This window comes from Aulonocara stuartgranti, assembly GCF_965226115.1.
Source record: "Aulonocara stuartgranti genome assembly, chromosome: 22".
NCBI lineage: Eukaryota > Metazoa > Chordata > Actinopteri > Cichliformes > Cichlidae > Aulonocara > Aulonocara stuartgranti.
In genome coordinates, this window is record NC_138957.1 from 16116746 (window position 1) to 16144672 (window position 27927).

The 27927-nt window shown below is 43.0% G+C and overlaps 1 protein-coding gene across 1 annotated transcript; it reads left to right on the plus strand.

Annotated features, from left to right (window-relative positions):
• Positions 1-1290: 1290 nt before the first annotated feature.
• On the plus strand, positions 1291-27735 carry LOC309698390 (inactive phospholipase C-like protein 2). Its single transcript, XM_082520789.1, has 12 exons — positions 1291-1872; positions 10217-10318; positions 10508-10657; positions 10866-11026; positions 12117-12585; positions 12674-13882; positions 14226-14475; positions 14572-14858; positions 17132-17335; positions 20111-20186; positions 26197-26306; positions 26486-27735. The coding sequence occupies exons 1-12, from the start codon at positions 1627-1629 to the stop codon at positions 26666-26668; spliced, it is 3447 nt and encodes a 1148-aa protein (XP_082376915.1). The 5' UTR covers positions 1291-1626; the 3' UTR covers positions 26669-27735.
• The last annotated feature ends 192 nt before the right edge of the window (positions 27736-27927 follow it).

A 27927-nucleotide genomic window follows, 5' to 3' on the forward strand; every position in this document is an offset into this window, starting at 1 on the left:
TGAATCACTGTCAACTTCAATTAAGCCTCCAATTAAGAGACACCTTTGTGGATGGAAACAGAGACACACAGGTGCAAACCACTGTTTACACTCAAGTGCAAGAATTTCAGATCAGGGTGTAATAGAAAACACCTAAATAAGCCTGTACAGTTCTACAAAAGGAAAAAACAAAATCTTTGGACAGATGAAACCAAGACGAACTTGTACCAGAATGATAGGAAAGAAAAGCATTGAAAAGGAGAGAAACAGCTGACGATCATCATCTGTCAAACATGGTGGAGGCAATGCTATGGCATGCGAATGGGCCATTAGTGTTTATAGATGATGTAACGGCTGATAGAAGCAGCAGGACGAATTGTGAATCATACAAGGCGACACTCTGCTAATGATTCAACCGAATGCTACAAAACTGATCAGACAGTACTTCACAGTGATAGTGGATAACGACCCAAACATAGTGCAAAAACAGCCCAGCGTCAAAGACAGTCACCTGATCTCTACCCAGCAGATCAGCTTGTTAGCTATTAAATACAAAACTGAATGAAAAGACTCAAACAAGCAGCAGCTGAAGGCGACTGCAGTAAAAGCCTGACGTCTCAAGGGAACAAATGCAGCATTTGGTAATGTCTGTGGCTTCTAGACTTCAAGCAGTCATTCACTGCAGAGGATTTTTCATTCAAGTATTAAAAACAATCCTCATAGCATTTTAATATCACTGGTTTCCATTCATCCATAATATGAGTTCTGCCTTTATTCCTAAATCTGGGTGATCAAGAGGATATGCCGCTGCACTTTAAAGTCAAGCTAATGCATTATCAGCCACACGGACAGTTACATAGAGCTGGTACATTAAATCATAACAAGGCTATTGAAAACAGTGGCAACTGTTCAGTAACTGCAGTAACAGGTTTTCCAAAATGGCAAAATGGGAGTTTCTCACAACCCAGAAGTTGTGAATACGCATAAAGCTGATTATTTACAAAAAACAAGTATGAAACAAAAAGCGCATTATGTGAGCCTCGTTTCTTGGGAAGGACGAAAAAAAGCATAAAACCCCCCAAAACAAAAAAACAAAAAAACCCGCCCCCGAGATTATCGACACGTGACGACTTTATTAGCGCGCGCGCGTATCTAGCTTCAAAGGATCAAGTCTGGACACGAAATAAAAACAAATCATAAATAGTTTGCACAATTGTGTGACACAGTGCTCTCATTTAAGATTTAGCACTCCGTGGAGGAGTAAGGGGAGGAGATGGTGGTGGGCGTGGTGGAGAGGTGGGGCGGAGCGGGCCGGCCCAGCTGCATCTAAAATTTCCTGAACACAAGCACACATCCAGCTGTCGGCGAGATGTGAGAGCTGCAGTAGGCGAAGGTCTGAAGGTGTGTCTGTCACTGCTGTCCCTCCTGTCGCCTCGCCCCTCAGCGCGCGAGCGGCTGTGAGAAAAAGAAAGAGAGCACGAGTGAAACAGAGAGAGAGAGAAGTTTCCGCTGTCTTTAGGCGCACGGTCGCCGATCGTTCACGTAACACGATGGCACGGCTGTGTCAGTGTGTATCGCTGTCGCTGTTGGAAGCTCGGCTGCTTTCATGAAAGCTAGGAAAACGGAAAAAACCCCGAAAGTGACACCATGGCAGAATTTGGAGAAAACATGAGCGCCGTCGGTCCACCGGTTGCTGGCTGTAAAGCTGCGTCAGGGGGAACCGGAACGAGCCTGGAGACGCACCGAGGAGAGCCTGTGTCGAACGGCAGCTGCAGCGTGCCAGACGCCGGCAAGAAGGTCCAGAACGATTCCAGCTGCGAGTCTCCGAAGTGGGAGAGCACGGGTCCAGACTCAGCTGCTAAACCAATCCCTCGACGCAGCAGTCTGATCAAGGTAGGCCACCAGTTTCATCAGCAGAAAACGGCTCATCTTCCTTATTGGAGGGGGGGGGGATGCAAACTGTTGCAACTCCAGAAAACACCGAAAGCATGTCTCATATAGCGCAACCAGCAGTGCAGAAACGCCACGCTGATACTGTGTTGTTGTTGATTTAAGTGAGAATAAAAGCTCCACCGAGCCGTGCGCAGATGTGGCGACTTATCACCAAAGAATATCTCGCCAACACTACTCGATAGAATCAAGTTGTAATCTGGAAATAAACTGTTACGCTGCATTGTGACACATTCTGTTAACTTCCTGACCGTGTGTGCCAAATAGGCAACAATCAGGCCCCTCATCTCACCTCGTGTGTGCTGCTGGATGAAGGCATGCTGTGCATTAAGATGCACATCAGGCTAGTTCCTGTCACACTGGAGATGATTGTGTGTGTGTGTGTCACATATTTAGAGGACAAGTGTTGCCCTTTGGGCCCACGACTTCAAACCAAAACTTGCTCACAGTTCCAAATTTGCTTTGCCATACAGCTTCAAGCAGTGTTACCTAAAGGCATCCTGTCAGTGCAAGACCAGAGTAGGAGCTAATAGGTGAAACCACCTGCTGCAGCCTTTGATTAAAATGGGAAATTACATTCACTCCATCCTCTGTGGCCCACAGTAGACTACAAGACCCCCCACCCCATGTTCAATTAACCGCTCTGCCCACACTTACCTGAGTGTCTACGTGAGCAAACGTTTATTGAATGAAAGCCTCCAGACTTAATCATACCCCCCAATACACCCACACCCACCCCACTGGAACAGCGTTTCAGATATTGCCAGATCAATAACATCTAATTAATGAGTTATCCCCTGAGTTTGTCCTTTTATGGTTTTAGGCCTCCCTCTAGACCCGTGGGAGGTCTCGTATTGATCTCCAGTTGCTACTTGTCTCTAGAGCTGCTGCCTGTAAGGACTTGATTATTTGCACATGCCATCGTCCGAGTACCATTGGCTGTAACTCAGTAAGACAGGATGCCAGCCTGTTGGCCAATTTCCTCACACAGTTCGTTTTGCAATATTGCTATTAAGTCATGAACAGTTGGTTATGACAAGTCACTTTCACTGCACACACACAGGCAAATGTTTCTCACTTCCTCGCCCACACGCAGGCCGGCTCCTGTCTTTCTTCTGTTACCCTGGACGCTGTGGCCAGCTTGACACAAAGCATTAAAAAAAAAAATCTCTTTGCTTCATTGTGGGTCGCAAATGTTGTCCAAATACCTCCTGGCGAGGGCCACACCTGATACACAGCGCCACGTTTGATGTGTGACGTTTAATGGCTCCAGGACATCCCTCTGACCCGCTGCTACAATGGATGGTGATGAAGGACAGCGTGGGAAAGCTCGCTGTACGCATCGCATGCCTCCTTTGTGTCAAAGCAAAAAACGATCACGATTCGGTGCTCGCGTTTATAGGTTTCAGAGGGATGCAAAAAAAAAAAAGCGAGGGGTTATGAGTGCATCTGTCAGCACAACAGCACCACACAACACTTGTTTGCTTGACTATGGCAAAACACAGAATTGCTCACAACAGGAGTCTGGGTGGTATGTAGGTAGATAAACAGGAAGCATGACATTCCAGAGCGGTTTTAACAGGAGTCAGGGATTCGTGTCCTGCGTTTGTATGTTCGCAGTAGCTTCGGCTGCAGTATCAGGAGGTCTCGGCAACTGTAATTCCTCAGTGTGGGCTTTATTCCACCTGCAAATCCATTTTTTTTCCTGCCATGCTCTTATGTGCATGATCAGGAGTTTATGCCTGCTTTGAGTTCATCTTGATGTAGATAACATCAGGTAGTCTCCGAGTTTCAAACACCGCACACTTGCACAGACCTGCCTTCTAGTAAAATACAGCTTGGCACAGCTGATATCTGCTTTCCTCTTCACTCATTATTCATGCCAACATAACTTTAGAAAACACCCGGAAAGTGTTGCTGCATGTTTGTGAGAGTGTGTGTGTTTAATATGACACAAGGCGTATGTGTGGATACTGCAGTCCTGTACAAACTGTATATATTCAAAGATTTTTCCTTTTTCTTTTTGTATGAACTGCTTTTCCTCTGCATTTATAAATTATGCAGTGTGTTGTAACACTTACACTTGTCTGAGTAAGTAAAGGAGTCATTTGACATTTTGGATTACTCTTCCTTTCTCGCCAAGCATTATATTAGAAGACAGACAGCACTCGTATATCTATTAAGCCTGAATAATGGTCGTCTCGGCCTTGCGTAAACACTGAAAGCAAAAAGCAACAGCTCCCCAGGTTCCAGGTGTAATTTGTAACAGTCAGGTAGGAGGTTGGTATCGCTTTTGTAGCTTAGCTCTCATAAAGACAACAAATTAGTTCCACCTACCTGATATATTGTGACCCCCCCCCCCCCCCCATGTGTTGCCAAAGCATCGATGACCTCTTGGGTGCATGGAGACAGGACCAGTGGGGGTGTTCTAGCAGCAGCAGATACTTTGGCTTCTGCATGCCGTGGCTTCTGTTTGTACGTCTGGATGTTCGTATATGTGGGTTTGGGGAGATGGGGGGCTGGTTTAACGCCATGGGCACTTTGCAGTAGGCGGTGACTGCTGCCATCAGTGAGCATCATTACCACGAGGACTCTGCTTGATCTGCACCAATGTCTTGATGGGTGGTGTGTATCACGGTAACATCTGGCTTTATTGCCAGAATCCAAGGTTTCCCAGCAGCATATCGCTTTGTAAATGTCAGCTGAAAATGGTTTTTAATGTTGTGGCTGGCTGGTGTATAGAGTGTGTGTATACACATTATTTGTATTTTCTACCGTGGTCACGTTCAGTGGTGTGATCCGGGTGTGTGCCTGGAAGGTGCGTGTCACTGCATGTTTTTCAAACTGAGGGGGCAGCATTTGCTGGAGGTGAACACAGCTGGGGAGGATAGCTGATGGAGTGAGAGTGAGCCCCCGAGCACAGTTCACATCAACATCTTTAGTCAGCTTTGTACCGCTTCAGCCTGCATAAGCATGACCCTGCACAGCACGAGGAGGGGATCAAGCTTCCTACTGACTGTGACGGAGCTGCAGGACAGTCTCCCTAATAGCTGACAGCTCATAGCTTTAACCGCTCCACACATGCACTCTAAATTCGTTGCAAAAGGACCCCATATAAGTGCAGCGACAGGTGCTGATGAGTTACGTGAGAAACTCACTTGGCTATGCGCTTGCAGGTGTTGCCCGACTTAGTCGTCAGCAGCCTGTTCTTGGTATTAACGGACCCGCTCTTTCTTCAGTAAATGCGTCTCTGACGTTTGTCAGCTGAAATTGTGGTTATCTCTCTGACAAGGTGACCTTTTTCAAGTCAACCTTTTGCTTGTTTCACTTTGTGTGTGTGTGTGTGTGTGTGTGTGTGCGCGCACATGGGACTTCAAAAGGTTCTAAGCGTAAAAGAGCATCTGCTGCTCTTCTTGCCACAAGGGCAGGCGTTCATAGTCAGAGCGAGCAGCTGAGTTACTGCGAAGGCTCGCCACATTTTCCCATACATGGAGCCTCAGACAGAGCTGACCACACGCTGCTTTGTCTGCTCTATTTATCTCCAGTGTCCTGGGCTCTGTTGTGGCCACACATGTGCACCCGACACCCATCACCCCACCCAACATACAGATACCAAGCATGTGAACACGAGATCAGCGTGCGATTAGCCTGCCTTAATGCATGAAGAATTGGCCTGATTAGTGCAGCAATGTGCAACTGTTTAAATCATCAGTTAAGGCAAGAGCGGTTCAGTCTCTTTTGTTGATTGGAAAAAAAAAAACAAAAACAACCAACGTCTCCATATACATGAAAAATATAAACAATCCTTTCATTAGAAAACCAGCTGTTATTCACCCCATTTTAATGTGGTTCTAAATCACATCCTTGGCCCCCCTGGTTGCACGGTGCTCCAGGGTAAAAGACTCTTGGAGGGAAAAAAAATCTATGCTATTAAGAGTCCATAATCCACTGTCAAACAGTCCGGAGGCAGGACCCCTTTCCAATTTTCACTCCTCTATTCTTTTCCTCTCACTTAAACAGCCGTCTTTCATTCTATTTCTGTCTCATTTAACAAATCAAAGGCAACTTCCTTTGATGACCTACATCTTCATCCTGCTAGTATGATGTACCAGCTATGTCATCTCGCAAGCTCATACATGACACAATGCACTCGTTTTTTTTCTTCTTCTTCTGACTAATGAAAACACCGTGCTGCACCGCGTCCTGAACCCTGCGGGAGACCAAGTGCAAATCCTCTGATCGTGTGCACTGACGATATTTAGCAATCAAGCTAGAGAACATCTTTATCTATTTCTCTTTGCACTTATTTTTCAGAAGTTTATCTGCTTCCTCTTTCCTGTGTTAGCTAGAATTTGCTGTAACGTCTCTTGTACTCTGTGTCCTTCCCTAAAAACTGCCTCTAGTGTGCTCTGCCACCCAGTTCCTCCCATTTCTCTCACTCTCCATCTATCTATCCCTGTATTCGTCCATCCATCCATCCCAGATTTCTCCATCTGTTCAGTCAGTGTCGAAATCCTAACAGGGACATCAGTAATCTCGTAGTCTCACGATAATCCGAATCTATCTGCAGTAATCTTTTGTGTAGTTTGAACAATTAAAAACTTGCAGACAAAGCCTCATTTTTGCTTTGGTATTAAATGTCAGTGAATTTGCAGTTTTGGTTCTCGTGACTCTTTTTTTTTTTTAAAAAACTTTTTTTTTTTAATCAGTTGTTTTTGGTTTCAGGAGGAAACTCCAACACTTTCACTGCTTTTAAAGCCCATATGGTACAATAGATATTCACTTCATGCATCTTGCCCATGTGAGCAACCCTACCCTTTTCCTACTTTTCGTGCAGCGTGGAAGGACAACTGCAAATGACTGTTAACGTGTCAATAGTTGAACAATTAAGAAAGACTGTTAGTCTGCATGGCTGGTATTGCAACATTATGAGAGATCAGTTTCTTCATAGTCATGTTCATGACTTGTTGGTCACATTGTTAAACCTAAAAATAACCATATCAAGTAGAAGGGTTTCACACGTTATTTTTTTTTCCGCTCTGTCTCTCTCTATCGTCACTTTACTCAAGTCTTGGTGGAGCCCACAGGAAACTCTCTGTGACGGGCTGACAGGCTTCCTGTTTTGAAGCGCAGTTGGTGGTTTTAGAGGCTCATCTCTGTGTGTGAGAAAAAAAAAGCAGACTGAGACATGCAGTATAGAAGTACAAAGTAAATGGGAAATCTTATACGGGAATGGAGGCAGAACTTGTTTTTTTTGTTTGTTTGTTTGTTTTCCGTGTCCTTGGGTGTTCCAGTCTGATTTAATAGCATGCATGTTCTTTTATTTATTTTTTTTCTTGTAAGAAAAATTGATGTGTTTGCATTTGCATTTTTATTCAGTTGTTTATCCACTTGCGGGGTTAAAATGTGCCCTCCAGTTTTATCTTGCCAAAATAATTTATTTAGCTCCTGACGTCAGTGCTAGGTGGTTTGATGTTTAAGCTCTTTGTCTCTTTCTGTCAGTAATTTATGTCAGAGGATAACAGGGGTGATCAATCACAGCTTTTTGCAAAGCATGGCAAGGATTTAGTTTGTCGCAATCTCGAGTTTTGCTAGTGGTCAAGTGACGTGCAAATGTCAGTAGAGGTAATGATGATGGGTAATATGTGCACTGCAATTGGGTGCAGATCCAACCACAGAGAGACCCTTACTGGTAATGCCACAGACAGGAAGTGATGCACATTGAGGCCATCATAAGTCTCTTGTGCCTGTCAGTGCAGTGCATGACGGCGAAAAGAAATTCGTGAATGATCGGGTGGTCCTCCAAACTGCTGTGCGAAGGTGCATCCATCTCCATTTTTGTTTGCCGTGCCTCATTCTGGGTCACTGGGAACTTTGCCAGTTTTTCCAAATGAATTATTTTAACAAGACAGAATCTTGGTTTGATTTTCAGATTTCCCCCCTGCTGATGCATCTGAGTCTTTCTAACTGAGTTAAATTTAGAGGTGTTGGTGCAACGGTGCACAGGGGTGTGGGATTTTTAACAAGAAAACGAAATCAGAGAGTTTAATTTTTTCTTTTTCATTCTGTAGTTTTCATATTGGAAGGGCATCTCCTCCACACCCCCTCTCGCTCCCTGTATCATCCCTGCAGGCACCAGGGGTATTTTTAGAGCACTCCCTCATTAAAGTGACTCAAAAAAAAAAAAAAAAAAAGAGTTATTGTGATTGGAAACACTTTCCTGTCCTAATGAGGCGATTGATTCTGTGAGGATTTGGGATGGTTATGTGCCCTTCTTTCCGTCTGAGGGGAGCGTCTTCGTCCTCTGTTAATTATGCCCACCCCCCTTTATCACGTGTTCATTCATATTCCTCAGATGAAACGCAGCTCCCTCCCCCCCTTCTGCCCTCTCTCTCTTATCTCTTTTTGCCTTTCATGTCCGCTGGGTTTCCTTCATATCAAGTGCCGCCTCTCTCTCCCCTCATAAAAGACACAAGTGCTCTCGAGGTTCATATGAAATCTTATTTGAATGAAACCAGAGTTGTGCAGATGAGTAGGGATTCATCAGCCGCCGATCAATATTCACATATATTTGCTCTGAATGCGAAAACATTATGCTGCTAAGCAGCAATCTGTTAGACTTGTATTTAAAAAGCTTGTATTTAAAAATAAATTAATAAATAAATTAAGGATTGTTTGCTTGTTAGCTATGGACCAACAGAGTGCTGGATTTGATCTTCCTCTGTGCTGCTTTGATTTGTTCACTGTTTCAAAACAACCCTCGCAAATGTATCAGTCTTTCAGACAGGGATATTGCTCTTGTGCACCTCAGCTTCATACCTTAAATTGGTTAATTACTTGGTTAACAGCTAAAAATGGTATGAATTAACGGATTTTGATTTATTTCTTTATTTAGTTTTGGTCTTTTTGCAGAATTCCAGTTTCCACTTTGAAATGTGAATCATGCAAAGCTAACCTTGTAACCATTACTACATGAACAATTTCCAAACCAAGCCATTTTACCCCCTCCCTTTAACACGACCTTTATGATTGGCTGTCCCTTGCAAACAGAAGGTTTGCTGTGCTAACAGCCAAAGCTTTTTGCCATATTAAGGAGATCAGTTCTAATTGTGGATCATGAGGCATCATCCAAATTAAGAAGCTTTTTTTTTTTTGACTTATAGGGAATACTTCCACATGTGATGATTGCACCATTTGGAACTGTGGTCATGTTTATCCACCATAGTGCTGCTGATCATGAGGTAGAGCAGTTCATCCACCAGCAGACGGTGGATCGATTCCCTCGGGTACTCCAGTATTTTGACATGCCCACTATGGTGGGCAAGGTACTGAAGCTATCGGCGTATATGTGTTTGAACAAATGTTCTGGTACAGACAAAAGTGCTTGTGTGAATGTGCATATAAACTGGTGAATGAGGCTTGCAGTAGAAAAGATCTATATAACTTTCAGTCCATTTATCATTTATAACAATATATGTATAAGACATAAATAAGGCAAAGGATAGTAGGTCCACTTTAAGGGCATAAAATATTGATTAAATAAATTAAGGAACAATCACTGACACAATAATCTCTAATTAAAAATTTATGGGTAATTGCAGTGCTACAATGTTCTATTTCTCATCAATTACATTTTGCCTCCTTGCTTCTGAGAGTCACCAGCAGGTTGAGTTTGTGGGTGTTCTCAGTCAGGCTACTCAGCTGTAATTAAGTTATCCTGCTCCTCTTTGGAGCGTCAATTAAGTCTCTGATTTCATTTAATCAGGACTAGTATATCCATTATTGAATATATTTGCCCACATATATGCTCTTATCTGCAAGCATGAGGCTCTTTGCGGGGGCGACATCTGATTGGTCAATAAATCAGATGGATGAGCTGTGATGGTGTGCTCAGATAAACCGATTGGGTCGGCCTGTGTCATTGTGGAGGGGCAGAATTAGAATGCTGGAGCCTGCTGCTTCCGTCTAGTCAGGTGTGATTAATGGTGAAGGGCAAGAACGAGCAAAGGCTTTTAGCCTGGTATCAGGAAGAACAATAACAAATTGGGAGGAGGTGGCTCTATGAGGTAGACCCAATAATCTCATTTAGGTTTGGTTATATAAGCTGATATGTATTTTAATCCTTTGTGATCCATTCAACGCTGAAAAACTGTTGTCATGACTAAGCAAAGAGTACTCTTCAGAGGGATCGCTGTCTGCCTGAGTCATTTTTCTTATTATTATTACACCCCCTTCTTCTCCTCCTCCTCTTTATCTGTCACATCCTTCTTCTCCCCCTCCTTTTCAGGATGGATCACGTGCTGGTCGGGAGAAGAAGAAGACGGTGTCCTTCAGCAGCAGTCTGTCAGAGAAAAAGATCAGCAGTGCTTCTGATTGCATCCACTCGATGGTGGGTCAGCTACCGTGAGAGCCTTTACATAAAATATAAGCTTTACATAGCTGTACATGAAATATATCTAAGGTAGTATCCATGCATCAAGGGTTTCGGGTAGATCAAAGTCTTACTTTCCAACATGGCTGAAGTCGACTGAGCTCTACTCTGAAAGTTAGTGAGTGATTAACCATATCTGGTTTCCAGGTTGAGGGGAGCGAGCTGAAGAAAATCCGACCCAACTCCCGTGTTTATCAGCGATACTATCTCCTTGATGCCGGCCTCCAGGCTCTATGCTGGGAGCCATCCAAGAAGGAGTCAGACAAAGCTCGGATCTCTCTCTCCTCTATACGTGAGGTCGGTGTCCAAGAAAAGGGAAAGACTTTTCTAAATCAGCCCACCATGGATTTGTTTCACGAATGCCTTCTTAAGCCTTTTAAAATGAATTAGCTGTACAAGTTTGTAACCGTTTCCATACGGTGGATAACAGTTCATTTGATTTTATTAAACCTCGCATAATTTCTTCTTCTCTTTTTTCCTCATCTTCGGGTGTCTCAAACTCCAGGTACGGACAGGTCGTAACACGGAGACCTTCCGCACCAGTGGAGTTTATGACCAGATTTCAGAGGACTGTGCATTCTCCATCATCTATGGAGACATTTATGAAAGCTTGGACCTGGTTGCCAACTCTGCAGAGGTGGCTAACATTTGGGTTATTGGTCTGAGGTAAGACACAGAAAGAAGAAAGAGCAGTTTTACATTGTACACTCATTCTTTAGCTTTTAATCCTTGTGTGTTTTCCACCTCTTAAGCAGCATATGACAGCACAAATATGTGAATAAATAAAAAACCAGCTGTGTGTGAAATTTACATAAAGCATCCTAAGCCTATTGTTTTGTAGTTACTCAGTTTAGTCTGAAGGACTAGTTCAAACATAAATTTAAATGTTTTTCTTCTTATTCTTTGTTCATATTAAAGATGCCTACACTCAATATGCATGTGTAAGTATTCCCTATGAGCCAACATCTTCAGACTATCAACACAGTTTGTTTCCAGCAGTGTTTTCCTGGTGAGGGAGAAGCAAGCTTGTTTCAGACATTGAATGAACTAACAAGGTTTAACAAGATAAAAATGGCTTATTTTGGATTTTAAATCATGCAAAGCTAGTCTATTATAGGTCAAAAGCTATGTGCCCTGTAATTCACACTCATTGTAAGCCAAACGTTTGGTAATAGACAGCTCATCCCTGTAATATTGGCCATCTCTGCAAACAATGTGCATGTTGACGGCCACCATGTTCCATCCATGCTTTAGTCGGGCTGCTTTTATTAATAAAGCCCAACAATCCTCTGGTGGTCTGACTGACGTTACGGTGAACAAGAACTGACGAAGGATTTAATGTGTGATTGAACTGAGATTTTTGTCTTGCAGGGAAGGTTAAGCAGACATAAAGTGTGTTTTTCTTTCATGCCAGTTCACTTTCATATCTTGTCACTTTTCTTTTATCTTGTTCTTTTTTGGTATTGATTGTACTGAGATGAACGGTGGGATTTTGCTCGGTTGCCTTTATTATGTAGTCCTTTTAAGTTTTCTTTTTATAAAAGCTTGTGCCGTCAAACATGGGCGGATTTTAAATTGATTTTACTGCTGCAGTAGTTGTATTTTATATTTCAAGCACTGTGCGAGATGTCTGAAATATAAATTAAAATGGAAATGTTTGTGCTGTAGATTTGATCATTTATACCAAAAATATTGTGTCCTACAATAGCTCAGTCTTTGTCTTTTTTTAAGTGCTTCTACATTTTTCTGTCTTTAGGTATCTGATGCAGTATGGGAAACATACCCTCGACATGCTTGCTAGCAGTCAGAACAGTCTTCGTCTTGGCTGGCTGGAGCAGTTGTTCTCCTCTGCTGCTAACCAGGACACACGGGGAGACGCGACAGAAGGGATTCATTTGGAATTGGCTATAAAGCTAATACAAGGCGTGAACCCCGGGGTGAACAGTGGCAAAGTGGAGCACAGGTTTAAGGAGCTTCAAAGACTCAGAGAGAGGATGTGCGAGCTTACGATAGATAACGGATCTGGACTTGAAGACTACAGCGAAAACAAAAAGCTAACGGCAAGAAATGAGCGGGTCACCAAGCAGGAGTTCGTTGAGGTCTTCCATGACTTTTGCACACGTCCTGAGATCTATTTTCTCCTAGTGCAGTTCTCCAGTAACAAAGAGTTCCTGGACACCAAAGACCTGATGAGGTTCATTGAGGCTGAGCAGGGCATGGCTCAAGTGGGTAACTTAGCTTAATCACACAGAAAATTCAGGACAAATATAATCCTAGTCTATCTAATGTCTGTTTACTCTTCTTGCCCTCTAGGTGAGTGAGGAAACCAGCCTGAAACTCATCCAGGCTCATGAGCCATCGGAGAAGGGGCGGGAGCAGGGATACCTGTCATTGGACGGCTTCACCAGCTACCTCACTTCGGCGGAGTGCCACCTCTTTGACCAAGAGCATAGCATCATATGCCAGGACATGACTCAGCCTTTGTCTCACTATTATATCAACTCGTCCCACAACACCTACCTCATCGAAGACCAGTTTCGAGGCCCCTCGGATATCTCCGGCTACATTCGTGCCCTCAAAATGGGCTGCCGGTGCGTGGAGTTAGATGTTTGGGATGGTGCAGATGAGGAGCCGCTAGTGTGTACTGGCCACAGCCTCTCCCCGCCGCTGTTGCTGCACTGTGTGTTAGAAGCAATCAGAAGGTTTGCCTTCGCAGCATCGGAGTACCCGTTAATTCTGTGTGTTGAAAACCACTGTTCGCTTCGACAGCAGAAAGTGATGTGGCAGCATCTCATGAGGATTTTAGGGGAGAAGCTGTACACAGATCCTCCAGATGAAGAGGCTTCATACCTTCCATCCCCGCATGCCCTAAGACATCGAATACTATTAAAGGGTAAAAAGCTAGTGCCGAGTTCTGATGGGGAAGATGGCGAGGTAAGTGAGGAGGATGAAGGAGCAGAGATGTGCCAGAAGATAAAGGCAGTTAATAGTGGAGGGGCAGCGCCTGGAGGAAGTGAGAAGGACACTGTGCAGAAAATCGTTGTCACGTCTAGTCCTTCGAGCGTTCCCCCCAAACGTTTCCAACTGTTGAAGGAGCTCTCGGACTTAGTAAATCTTTGCCAGTCTGTCACCTTTATTGACTTTCCAACCTCGTCCAAAAGCCAAAAACCTTGGGAGGTGTGCTCTTTTCACGAGTCTTTAGCAGTGCGTCTTGCTAGCGAGAACCCCGGGGACTTTGTCAACCACAACAAGCACTTCTTGTCACGGGTGTACCCCAACCCTATGCGTATTGACTCGAGCAACATGAACCCCCAGGACCTGTGGAAGTGCGGTTGCCAGATAGTGTCAATGAATTTTCAGACAGCAGGACTGATGATGGACCTAAACACAGCCTGGTTCCGGCAGAATGGGAACTGCGGTTACGTTCTGCGTCCGGCCATCATGCGGCAGGAGGTGTCTTACTTCAGCGCTGACACCAGAGACACGGTGCCTGGTGTGTCTCCGCAGCTGCTCCACGTGAAGGTGTGTAGACTGCAGTTTAAGTTTTCTAAAAATTCTCTTATAATGTTTGACATTGCAGTAATAATTATTATTATTAGAACTTTGTCCTTTGAAGTTTTGCCCTCATTCCTTTGGGTAACAATAGAACCCCATAACATGACAGAATGGCATACATTGCATTAAAAAAGCCATCAGTCTAGCAAAGCTTATTTAAACATCTGAACCTTTGGATTAAGTTGGACAGTGCATGCTTCTACGTTTACTTCCAAGCAAAGTCATATAATCTAGCTTAACTAGTTTATTATAAACAAGAAGTTTATAATGACTGAAACAGTTAATGAAATGATCTACCTTTCGCTTGCAGGTCATTAGCGGCCAGAATCTGCCAAAACCCAAAGGTTCTGGGGCTAAAGGGGACGTGGTGGACCCATATGTATATGTGGAGATCCATGGCATCCCAGCCGACTGCACAGAGCGCCGCACTAGGACTGTGAGCCAGAATGGAGACAACCCAATCTTCGATGAGAGCTTTGAGTTCCAGATCAACCTGCCTGAGCTTGCTATGGTTCGCTTTGTGGTGCTGGATGATGACTTTATTGGGGATGAATTCATAGGTCAGTACGCACAAGTTTTATACTTATTTATGAGCCCCACAGCTCCTGTGTAGCAACCATGAAATCAATGCGTATGTGATTTCTCCACCACAACAGGTCAGTATACCATACCTCTGGAGTGCCTCCAGCCTGGTTACCGACATGTACCCCTGCAGTCTCTGACAGGAGAGGAACTCCCACATGCCAAGCTGTTCGTGCACGTGGCCCTTACCAATCGCAGAGGTGGAGGAAAACCTCACAAAAGGGGTCTGTCAGTACGCAAGGCCCGAAAGGGGAGGGACTATACAGCTCTGAGGGACTTGGGAATTCGAGCAGTGGATGAAGTTTTCAAAATGGCTGCTCCTCTGCTGAGAGAAGCCACCGATCTGAGGGGAAACATGCAGGTGAGGAAAACTATTACTGGACACAGCCAGCACAATGTCACCATTTAGTTTGGGATCAGCTTTAGTGTTTTTTGGGCCATTTTCATGGTATTTGGAACTCGAAGTGTAAAACGATATCTGTTCACACTTGCTGAGGAAGAAAACAAGAATAAAGTAAAACGTGTCATTCTACAAAACGAGAACGTGCATATATAGTAAATATACATTACTTGGTGTAATTACGTCTTCCAACAAATTGAGAAGGGGTCGTCTTTCAACATAGAACTGAAAACACAGGAATCAGAATCTTAATAAAATGTCATCCTCTCCCTCCTCATTCCTCACTCCTTCCTCCTCCTAGTCAGGCCTCTAGCACATGAAAACGTACCTAAACATGCTAATTGATTCCCGATATTGTCACGATTAGTTACTGTCAGCAGATTAGACATGCAGCCCTGTCCTCTCTGGATTAGCCAGCTAAACAACAGCTGGTTATACTCTAACATTATGCCAGCTAATGTTAGGCTGTCTCTAATAAACAGTTTGAGTACATATGAGTCAATCATATGAGTGTTTATTCGCTAAGTGTCCAAGTCCATCAATGTTAGAGCCATTGCAGCTTGCAGAGGCAGCAGCTATCAGAGTCTAAGGGTTTGATATCCTCAACAACTCACCTGAATATCGCTGTTATTGTTATTGCAAACTGACAGCCTACACTCACTACGAGTGAACGGTGTCCAGAGTTATTTGTCCTAAAGCAGCCACCATAGCTAGGATTAGGCACATGAATTGAGAGGGGTAAGAAAACAGAAATCAGTTGACATCTAGTGGTAAGATCTTACGCACTGTTGCTGTTGAGAAATGCATCTCCCAGCTGTGGTGGAGGAAACTGACTATACAAAGTAAAGTTGGCTTTTTTTCTGCCGATTTGTAAACTTGTTTATTTTACCTGAAAATTTCTGCATTTTAACCATGGGAATTCCTTAGGACTAAATTGATGTATTTTTCATGAGGAAATTAAATTACAGTTAAAGATTAATAGATATAAGTTGATCCATATTTCACTTCAGTCCCATTTTTATTCTATTTATTTATTTTTCATAGTGCCAAGTAACAACGATAACAGTCGCCTTAAGGCGCTTTATACTGTAAGGTAAAAACCCCAGAGAAAATCCCAACAAACAAGCCGCTATGAGCAAGCACTTGGTGATAGCAGGAAGAAAAAACTCCCTGTTGACAGAAAGAAACCCTTGGAAGAACCAGGCTCAGAGAGAGGCATCTGCCATGATCGGTTGGGGGTGAATGAACGAAGATGGGATAAAAGACACGCTGTGGAAGAGAGTCCGAGAATAATAACTAATAATTAAATGCAAAACGGAGAGTACAAAGCAGTGAGTGAAGAAGACACTGTATATTGATATAAATATATCAACTGACATTGCACTAAAGAAGCTTACATAGGTGATAAACAGAGCTGAAGACTGACGATGCAGAGGGACAAGTGACGAGGTCACCGAAAGAGTTGAATTAATTTTATTATAAGTTGAGTGTTGGATTAATAAACTATCAGCCTCTGTAAACTATTAATAGAGGTTAACCTTAAACCTTGAAACTACGTGGCAGAGTCCCAACATGGTTGAGCTGAAGCAGGTTGGAGACTTGGATGAGGATCTCTGAGTGAACAGGGTGAGGTCGAGATAAATGAAAGACGAGCACTCATGTTTATATCAGCAGGGACAGAGGCTGATTAGCTCCCAGAAAGCAGGCAAGGAAATTATTAACCCAAATGCCTGGAAATGTGTTGAACTTGCACAGAAGCTTCATTGTCTTTCATTAATGGTCGAATTAACCTTTATGAACCAAGCGGCAGTTTTGTCTGTGGGTCCTTTTGTTACCCTATGCCAAACAGTAATTACATGTTCTGTGAATGTGTATGAGACTGTTGGCCATCCACATCTCTTGATTGCTTCCATTTCACTCTGAACTACTGCCACAGCACAGCAGCAGGAGCGCAATCAAATACAAATAGCTCTGTTGCAGGATTTGGGGTGTAGGGTGTGCATGTGTGTGACAGAGAATGAAACGAAATCAAGTCGCAGACTTGTGTCGCAGAGTGTAGGAGAGATTTCACTAGTTTTCTTGTCTTTTTTTTTCCACGCAATTCAGTGCCTCTGTTTTTTTTGTTTTTTTTTTTCGTCCAATTAGGACAGTGAATAGGAGAAGATCGTGTATTCTTATTTAGCTACTGATTAAACATGTCCTTCCTGCTTTTTTTCTTTCTTTCTTTTAAACAGAACTCAGTAGCAGTGTTCAGGGAGCTGTGTGGGGTGTCGGCTGTGGCTAACCTCATGCAGTGCATACTGGCTCTGAGCTCTAGAGTTTCAGAACCAGAGGGGATGCCTTTACTACTGTTTGACCTGCGGGACCAGTACCCCACCCTGGAGCCCCAGGGGTCTTTGCCTGATGTCCTCCGCCGGGTTGTCTCTACTTATGAGATGGTGAGAAAGGAAGAGACCTGACAGTTAATATTCTGTATGTTTTCGCACCAGATAAAGGGCTCTATGTGACTCATAAATCTGAAATTCATCAAAAGGAAGGAAAGACCAAACAAAGGCAACGTATCAGTCATCCCCCAACCGCTTGGCTTGACAATGAAAGCTCCCCTCCCAAACAAAAGCTTCCTTTTTAGCCAATAGTTTCTGAAACCCGACATGAGCTTTTCATTGTTATGTAGCGGGCAACATCCCCATTTGTTCAAGTCTCATAAACACGCTGGCGACATCCTCACCTTGACCTAAATCTACTTTGTGTTTCCATCCAAAACGAACTGCAGAGTTTCATTCACCAAGTGGTTTAACTGACTGAATTTATGTAACGGCGTCTAAAAATAAATCCAGTCACTGAAGAAGAACTTCCCCCGTGGAAACTAACACAATGAGAGGAGGAAAAAAAAACAAAAAACCAAGCAGGGTCAATTGGTCTGCAAGTTAACTCTTCATTCAGTCAATGAGGCAGGGTGAGTTGGTGTGTTCGAGTGGGTTTTCCTGTGTCGTAACTGAAAGGATGAGTCTTTCTTTCCATCCTCGCTTTTATATAACACTTTCAATAATTTTCCCTTTGGTTTTTGCCGCCATCTTTCAATGCCCTCCATATTTCCTCTATCACTGATTAATCTCTTGCAGTTACTGCGTTCTCTTGGTCCCTCTGGTGTCTCTTTGTGAATGTGGCTGTCCAGCATAAGTGGGTTTTGTACATCTGTGGGCTAGCATTCAGTGGACTGCTTTGCCTGTGTTGCAGTGTTAAAGTGTTGCTGTGGTGAAGAACGCTACGCCTCTGTTTTTTTCTTTCTTTCTTTCTTTTTCCTTCCACCATCTGCCTGCCTGCAACATTATTTCTTGAAATTGATATTTGCTCAAAGTGCACTTGTTCCCGTTTCATATTAGATGTATCCCGGGAATCTCTCGGGCAGGATGATGGACAGTCGGTATGAATTGCAAAGTTAGCAGCGCTATCGGGAGAGTATATGAAATGAGGCTGCGCAAGTGTGAATGAGAAAAAGAGACTTGCTGTCATGGAGAAAAATGAAAGGGTTTCTTCTTATTGAGTCATGATTAATGTTTAGCAGAATGATTTGTAACCCCTTAATTTAACTACAGCTTGTCAATGCTATGCATCTAGCCTCTGCACAGACACAGGCTGTCTATTTGTGAATTAGGATGTAAGCGTGTGTGTGTGCGTGCGTGCGTGTGCGTGCGATTAGCCACACTTGTTTCCAGCCGAGCAGATCAGAGTTGAAAAAGCTCCCGCTGTTGCTGAATACTATTTGCATAGATTTGAATGTTGTTCACATAAATGGATTCCACACCTCAATTCTGGTGCCTGCCGAGAGCGGTAAACAACAGAGACATCATTATCTGTCTTTGTGTTTGTCTTGTGGGGTCATGTTCAAAGAGCTGCCATATTAGTCTGGGGATGACTTTATTTGCATGCACCTGTCAATTTCCAGTCATCCATTAAATGTGGGAACAACACGTTATTATTGTTGTTGTTATTGTTATTACTACATTCTTTAAGTTGAAGTGCACAGTGTGGTATGTACAGACGGTACTGTGCCGAAGTTTTGAGTCAGCCCTCATTTCTTTAAATTTTGCTGGGAAAATGAGAAATATATCTGGCCATGATTATAATGTGCTTGAAAGTCAAAATGTATTATGTCCAACTTTATTCTTTAACACAGTCTGACCTCTCTTAGGTAAGTTTTCCTGTCATTACTTTAAGTAATCTTCAGGAATAGTTCTCCAGGTTTCTTGACACATTCAAAGCTCTTATATGGATGTTGGCTGCCTTCTTGTTTTGTTCTCTGTCAAGATGATCCCACACTGATTCAATAATGTTGAGGTCTGGGGAGGCTAATCCTTGACCGATAGTCTTCCATTATGTGTTTTGTTTGTTTGTTAGTTTTTTTTTAGTTTGTTTTTTTTTTTTAATCCAGGTATGCTTTTGCTGTATTGGCAGTGTGTTTGGGATGATTGGCAACGGTTTCCTTTTTCAGAATGACAATCAGACTCTTTCCAGACTGTATTGCATGGTGGAGCAATACTTTTGTGTTTATAACTCCATCAGTTTTGACAAGATGTCTAACACCACTTATTGAAATGCAGACCCAAACCATGACTGAGCCTCCGCTGTGTTTTGGCATACCTCAGCCTTTTCTCCCTGTTTCCCTTCTGTAAAAATGGCTTCTTGACAGCCATCCTATCAGAGAACAGCAGATGGGCTGGATTATTTTTTTTTTCATATTTCTTTAAGCCAGTTCATTGTTTGCCCTCAATTTCTCAAAGTCTCTTAACAGTTTTTAAGGACACACTGCAGAGCATGCTCAGAGAAAAGTTTTTGGCTAATCACTTTTTGGGAATCATCTTGTTGTTGCAAAGATACAAGGTTCATCCCTTGAGTTAGATGCTTAATGCAATAATTCTTGGTCAGTAGATTAAGTAGATGAATTAACAAACGAGCAAACATTCCTCTGAAAATGGATGAAAAAGCATCTAAAATCCAAGAAAATCCGGAGAACTATTATTCAAGAGGACTTGAAAGTCCTTAAAGATCTTAAAGGACTTAAAGATCTGAGTGGTGGCTCAACACTTTTGCACAGTGCTGTGCACTATATTCCTCTTCAGCAGATTAGACACATTTCTTCAAAGTTAAACTCTGTGATTTCTTCTCCTTCATGCTCTTTAATGTGAATCATGTTGATGCTTCCCTGTCTGCAGATGGTCCAGGCGAGCAGAGCAGTGATGGAGCTCTCAGATGGAATCCACGACAAGATCCTGCATATACAGACAACAGGTGTGTAGGCGTGCGTGCGTTTAAATGAGATTCTCCTATCTAGAGTGCGTGTAATGAGTATAAACCAATCTATCTCCATATTTCTAGCATACTCCCACACAGCCTCTTTAGCAGTGCTATATAGATGGCTGCAGTGGCTGATTACCGTCAGCTCCCTTCCTTTCCTCTCCCACTATATTTTATCTGTCTTATCACCGCTGTTAGACAAGGTTAGATGAGGCTTTATACTGGCTCAGTTTGTGTGTGTATATTTTGGCTGGAGGAGATTTTAAATTGGTGCAACTCCCATCATCCATCACCCATCTGTCTGTTAAGTGAAGGGCATGAAATCTGACCTGCCGATATCATTTCTGTGATCTTTGGCAGAGGTTTGTTTACTTCAGCAGTATCCCTTGGGTCATCTGACTTTAGTTAGCCAGACTGTTGTCATAGAGGCCATAAACAACCCCCTCAAACACATTGCTGCACACAACACATTACGCACATCACGTTCATCACCCTGTTTTAGTGTCTGGCTGTCACCCAGGAAACAGCTTGACTGACATTTAGACATGTTAACCGGTTTGGTGCAAAGGGGGGAAAAAAAAGTGATAAACATTCACAGTATATATGTATGAATCTGAAGGCGGTGAATTTCACAAGCTGCGCTTACAAATGTCTCACTTTTGTTTTCCCTTCTAAAGAACTCTTAGTACACATTAAATATTAAAGCGTCCATAAGCTTTGTAAGAATGTTGCAGTTTGAAATGATGCAAAAAATTGTTGGCTTTTCCAATGCCACCCTTGAGCAAAATATGAATAGAAAAAAAAAACCACACAAGGGAGGACTCCAGTTAAACTCCAAGTCAAATGATATTCGGAGAGAAAGATGATGGTTCAGCTGGGGCCACTCCAGTGGAGAGACAAAGTATTTGACTGAGATGAATGTTGTTTACAACTTTGCAGACTCCTCCACTCTGCTCCCAGACAACTCATCACATCCTCCATTGGACTTTATTTTCTTGTTTTCGGGGCCGCTGCTCGACTCTGCGATCAAACTGCATTTGACATATTCATCTGTTTTTTCGCAGTTACGAGTACAGCGATGGCCACTCTGTGCCGAGAGATCCCTAAAGTGTGTGTTTTCTGCACTCATCTGATAAAGAGCTGCTGCAGAGCCTTAGGTCTGATCTTGTGAGCAAAGCTCTTCCTGTGTACAAAGGAAATCTGGTGATCAAGTGATCCCAAAGGCGGAGGTCCACCTCTAAGCCTGGGAAGAGGGAGTTGGCAGCGAGAAGGCATAAACCAGTCACTTGGGGGGGCACGGGATGATTGGTGACAGAGATACTTGGCTGGAAGTTGCATCAGCCGTTACAAAAGCCGTGGGAAGATGAATGGGAGAGATGGATGGCTAGAAGGAATGCTGGGAGGGAGACAAGAACACCAAGGGAGAAGAAAGGAAATCCACTCCAGTTTAAGGGTGTGCTGGGGAGGGGAATTCTCAGCTGTCACTAGTGGTATACATGTATATTAGATGCTTTGTAACTTACATTTTGTTAAGTGTGAAACTATTATAACACCAGCCTCAAAAGCTGTTGCTTTGCTGCTGTTCCTGCTCACGAGCTACACTAGTTTCACTTCTGTCACACCCTGAAGTGCACAGGCAGCGAGGTGAGAAGTTAAACCTCAAAGAAAAAGCGAAAGCAAGATTCTTGTGGGTGTTAATTTTCACATCTGTCAGAGATGATGCTCCATCACTGATTCAAATGCACTGCCAATTTATGCTGCTGTGAACACCTCACATATAATTCTAGTCTCTCTCGGATGTGTGTAAATGGTAAATGGCCTGTATTTGTATAGCGCTTTACTAGTCCCTAAGGACCCCAAAGCGCTTTACACATTCAGTCATCCACCCATTCACACACACATTCACACACTGGTGATGGCAAGCTACATTGTAGCCACAGCTGCCCTGGGCGCAGTGACAGAGGCGAGGCTGCTGGACACCAGTAGGCAACCGGTGAAGTGTCTTACCCAAGGACACAACCACCGAGACTGTCCAAGCCGGGGCTTGAACCGGCAACCTTCCAATTACGAGACGAACTGCCAACTCTTGAGCCACGATCGCCCCAAATCCAGCAGTAAAATGAATCTGCAAGGCTTGCCTGCTCAAATGAATGGGATTAAAAACTAAATGAAAAATCTAAACAAAGGACAGAAAAAGGTTGACTCTAAGCAGATGCTTGTGTAAAGCCCAGACATGGATCGTTTTTATCTTTTTGTTTTCCATCCCATCTCAGTAATCATCAATCGTCAATAAAACTTCTGCTTGTGAGAAATAACCTTCCTCTCATCTCATCCTGATCCCAGTTTAAGATTTTAAAAGGCACTTTTTTTTCTCTCCTTTCCCTGCATTGATGTTTCTTTGTGTGAAATAATAAGTTCTCAAGACAACAGCATAATCCAGAAGAAAGTTTGATTGGCTCATAGGGAAGCCTGCACACAGTAGTCCTAGCTTTGCGCGTCTTATCACCTGCTCTTCTTGTGTTTCTCCTTTCCGTCTTCAAACTGGACAGGATCATTCGTCCTGGACTTATTCTCTCACTCCTTATTTCTTCTGAGAGGGTGGCGACAGGAGAAACGGGTCAGGAAAAAAAGACTATTGGAGAACAGCAACATTTTTCCTTCTTTGAGGGCCTCTTTAAATTGGTTGTTAGGTAGTAAAATTATCTTAATTGCGGGAGCATAACATTTGGAGGAGTACAGTTTGTTCCTCCAGTATGGAGAGGTCGGTCACAGATGAAAAACGCCATCAAGGGATATAGAGTCATACCCACTTTTTTTTCTAATTTTGGGAGAACTTGTCCGTCATTAACCCCAGATGATCAGCTGCTTTTCCCTCAGGGCGCTGGCCTCTGTGTGACATCTGGAAGTATAGATTTTACACTTCATCAGATGCTCACAGCCCGGTCGTTTCTTGACGAGATCTCTGCTGGAAGTCGGATCATTTCCATCTCAGTTGCTTCACGGTTCAGGCTGAGGACATAAAGTGACGATGACAAATACCTGTCACATGCTGATTGGCTGGCCCTGAAGGCTATTTTATCTCTGGGTCAAGACCCTGTATCTGGGAGTGTTGTTTGCCTGTGTATGCACACACTGAACAATATTGGCTTGAAAAATACCCCCCTCCCCACCCTCGACTTCGCTTGATTTCACAGGGAAATAGACACACAGTCGCACACGCACACTACAGTGGCACGTAGGCTTTGAGTTGCCTAGCAACCACGCAGTAAAGGTTATTATTCAGGCAACTTATGTAGGTGTGTGTGAATGTAGAGCAGTGACAGCGTATGTGTGTGCAGGTGCGTGTCCACGTTTGCAGACGTTTATTGACCGGGAAGAATCATGTGTCAGGGATGGGTGAAATAGACTAGCACCCAATCTGTTCACTCTTCTGCGTGTGTGTGTGTGGTCCACATTTTGGCATGTCTAACACTCTGGGTTCTTGTTGATAGCTCACACTGATGTGTGCCCCATGTTAACCCACTTCTGGGTTTCCATGGTAACAGTGGGACAGTGGCCCGGAGCGGCCAGAGGAAGCCAGGAACACAACTCGTTGCACACAGGCTAACTAGCTGCCGGCCTGACTTCTGTGACGCTGTCTTAATTTCTCTGCGTCTTTCTCTCTCAAGTCTCTCAGACGCCTGGCAGTTTCATTTTGTAATCGGCTATTGTTTATTTGTTTATTTATAAGGAACCCCATTAGCTTCCACAACAGTGGTTGCTAGTCTTCCTGGGGCCCAAGCCATCAAATATCTCCAAATAAAATGTTACAACAATTAGATCTACAGTAAAGTTTTACAATACTGAAATGTAAACATGTGAATATTAAAAATTATATAAAAGCAGAAAACCAAAACAAAACACTCAAACAAAATACACAATTTCCATTACAAGTGATATTACCCTCTACAATTTTTACAAATACATTAAAAACTGCCTAAATAGGCTTTTAGGTGATTTTTAAAATTATGAATTGAAGCCAATTCTCTTATTGCCTCAGGCAACTTATTCCACTGAAACGATGCTCTGAATATAACAGAGTTTTTCAAAAAGTTACTTTTAACACGAGGAATTACTAAATTGTGGTTGGTTGAGAATCGTGTGGCATGATTATGAATTTCATCTGGATACTGCAACTGAGCACAAAAAAAGTGTGGTGTGTTTAACAGTATTGTTTTCTTTAAAAATACAAGTAAGCCATAGTATAATTTAGCTTGTACAGAAAGCCAAGAAAGTTTATCATGCATTTTGTCAATACTTGTATAGTATGAACACCTTAACACTAATCTGTTAAGGTGTGTATGATGTGACTTAATTTCCCCCAAAAGTTTGAAGATTACACAGGTACACATCCTCCACCTGTGTCTTCTAGAATTTGGTTTGTTAAAAAAGTACAAAAAAACGTCATCAACTCCAGGCTTAAGAAGCCTGGAAGAAGACTCCAGGCTTGAGAATAATGAAAAATGGCCATCAGTATTTACTGACTGAACAGAGACAGAGTTGGTCAAATAGACCTCCTTAATGCGATCCAAAGGTGAGCGTAGAATCTTCTGGGGCTTAAGCTTATGCAGATGTAATATTGAAACTCACTGATTGACCCAGAGCACAAAGATCATTGGGCAGATATGAACATTGAATGTGGGGACAGCCGAGCAAAGGTGATGTGAGAAGCTAAATATGCAGTACAAGTTAAAATGTAGCTGCAAGTGTCAGAGGGGGGAAAAAAAAACCCATCAGAGAAAGGCAGGGTGCACTCAAGCAAGCTTGATGTTTAGACTCATACTTTTACAGTTCTGAATTTGCAGCACACAAAGCAACTGACTGCAGCAGTCACTTTGGAAAGATAAAACCCGCCCAGCAACGTGTGCGAGCTGTGGACCAAAGATTATCTTAACCAAAATTCAGCTACATTCATATAGCACCAAATCACAGCAGCAGTCGCCTCAAGGCGCTTTTATATTGTGAGGTAAAAACCCTCCAGTAATACAGGGAAAACCCCAACAGCCAGACAACCCATTGTGACCAAGCACTTGGTGAAAATAGGAAGAAAAAACTCCCTTTTAACAGGAAGAAACCTCCAGCAGGGCCAGGCTCAGGGAGGGGCAACTATCTGCCATGATCAATATTGTCCCAGCTGGGATAGACTCCAGCCCCTCAATAACCCCCAAATGAATAATAATGAAGGTTTAAAGAAACTGAATGGATGGATGTTTGAAAGGATAGAGCTGGCATCTAATATAAAAGGTCACTACGACATTCAATCGTAGTAATCGTGTAATTCCAGTTTTTTCCTCTTAGTCAGATTGTGAAGCAGGTAAGCTTTAGTACTCGAGACATGCCCAGCACATCCCTAGCATGATTATCTCAGTGTTCCTGGTAGATTTTGCTCCACTCGTTCGCTGTATGACTCAACAAAAAGTGGTGTGATGGGGCATTATTTTATTTTATTTTTTTTGGGGGGGGGGGGGGGGGCAAATGATGTGGGGGAAAAAAAGAGCTTGTCTCTGTTTGTAAGCTAAATTATGTATGACATCCTTAGAAAGTCAGAGTAAGGTCAGATGAAATGTTCTCATATTGGACACAGCTCTGTGTGGAAGTAGGAGACCTGAAGGCTACTGCGTCAGTGATAATTATGTTGTTCACTTGGAGGAAAAAAAACAATTTTATTTAACATGATTCATTTTTGTTTTTATTTTCATAATGAGAGTATAGATTGAGGCACGGAAGTAATTTGAAATAAATGCTAACATGCTCACAACAGTGGCACTGTGCAGATGTTTAGCAGGTGTTGTCATGTTAGTATGGCCTGTTAGCCATGTTGATTGCCTTGGAGAAAAGTGCACCATGTTCCTGTAAAGGATGATATACTTCTTTTTTAAATTTTTTTTTAAATTAAATTTAAATGTACGAGATTGGACTTAAATGGAAGTCTGATCTGCTGTGGTTCTTTGCTTTTTCGTTCTAGCCATGGAGTTTCACGAAAAACTGCAAAGCCTGGGTACGAAAGAGGGGCTGAAAGGTTCCAAGGTCAGCAGAGCAGTTGAGCGTTTCAGCTGGAACATCACCATCCTTAAGGTCAGTTATACACTCATGCACGCTGAAAAAGCCCAACAGCCAATCGGGGCAGAGTATCAGAACATGTTTCAGCCTCTGGCTGGTTGCTCATACTTTCTTTCAACCTCCCTGCCCTCACCCTTGTTCTTTGTAACCCCTGCCTCCTGATTTTTGTGTTCCCCATCTTTCCTGACACCCAGGGCCAGGCTGACCTGCTGAAACACGCCAAGGCTGAAGTCCTGGAGAACATGAAGCAGGTCCGTGATGCTGCTCTGGCTGGAAACCTCACCAAGGAGAGAGCCGGATTAAGACGGGCAAGCTCCCAAACACGCAGAGGCCACAATGAAAAACTTGCAATGAGTACTAGAGGACAGTCGGCATAGCAAGTAGAAAAAAAAAGAAAAAGAGGGCACCTAGCTGCTGTGAAAAACTCTTTTCACTTCTGTGTGTGTCTGTGTGTGTGTGTGAGACACTGTCTTAGTCTCCCAGAGTGGGCAAGCTATCAAAGTGTTTTGTAGGCATTACAGAGAGTAACAGATATTAAGAAAGAGAAACAGGAGAACTGATGAATGCAAGTCTTCAAAACGCAGCCACTGTAAGCTCACCTGTTACTGAACCTTCGAGCCAGAGAAGGCGGTGCACAGCCAAGGGAAGACTAATGAAATGCGAAGCTGCCGAGATGAATGTAGTTACTGAAGCCAAGGTTGAGCGGTTTGTACTGTATTAAACTGTAAATAAGCCAAATGTTTAATGTTCACTTGTTATGTGCAATGTTTTCTGAGGTCAGGGGATGATTGAAACCAGAAGCCAAAACCTTTTTGAAAAAAAATGATGGTGACTTTTACTCCACAGTGATTAAATTCAGATTGGTGTGTAAGACAGCTTGCGTGTGAGTTAAAAGAAACAGTTTGTCAAAGGATGTGTGGATGTTTGAGGTCTTCTGTCGTTACTTGTGGACCAACGCAGTCTCTTTTTGTCTCTCTAGATTTTGATTACCTGTCTTTTGGTCCCCAGTCGCTGCTCTTCACTCAACTTCGATTCAATTAACTTGAGGTCCTTTGTCTTACTAAAAATCCACCACTTTGCCATCTTACTACGGTCTTACATACAGTATTCTATATTTTTGTATTTACATTAAAAAAAAAAAAAAGGCTTGTGCTAATGAACCCGGTGTTACCTACCAAAACGATCAATTCCAGAAGTGTAAATATGTGGTTAGAGGGAACTAATACTGTTATGTTTGTGTTTTAAAACTCTGTACAGTATTTTATTAAGTAATTCTATCCTTTTACTGCAAAGAATATTTTACATAAGTTATTGATCCTGAATGAAAACATTCCAGATACATATTATTGGTGTAGATAAATGAGGCTCGAGCAGTTCTGTAAAAGGTCAGTTCACGATTACCTTCCTCAGCAGCCAGGATGAAAATAAACTAGTTTTTAAATGACTTGTGCGCATGCCTCTGTTTTTCTGCAAGACTTGATGGAGCTTTCAGCTATAGTGACGCATGACACAAGCAAGAGGAGTGCTGCGATGACAGCTGGGGAAGCAGACCTGTGATGCTGCTGCGATGAGCAGTGGAAAAAAAAAAAACTAATTACAGCTTCCATATAAAGCTTCGGTGCATCACGGTTGAAAG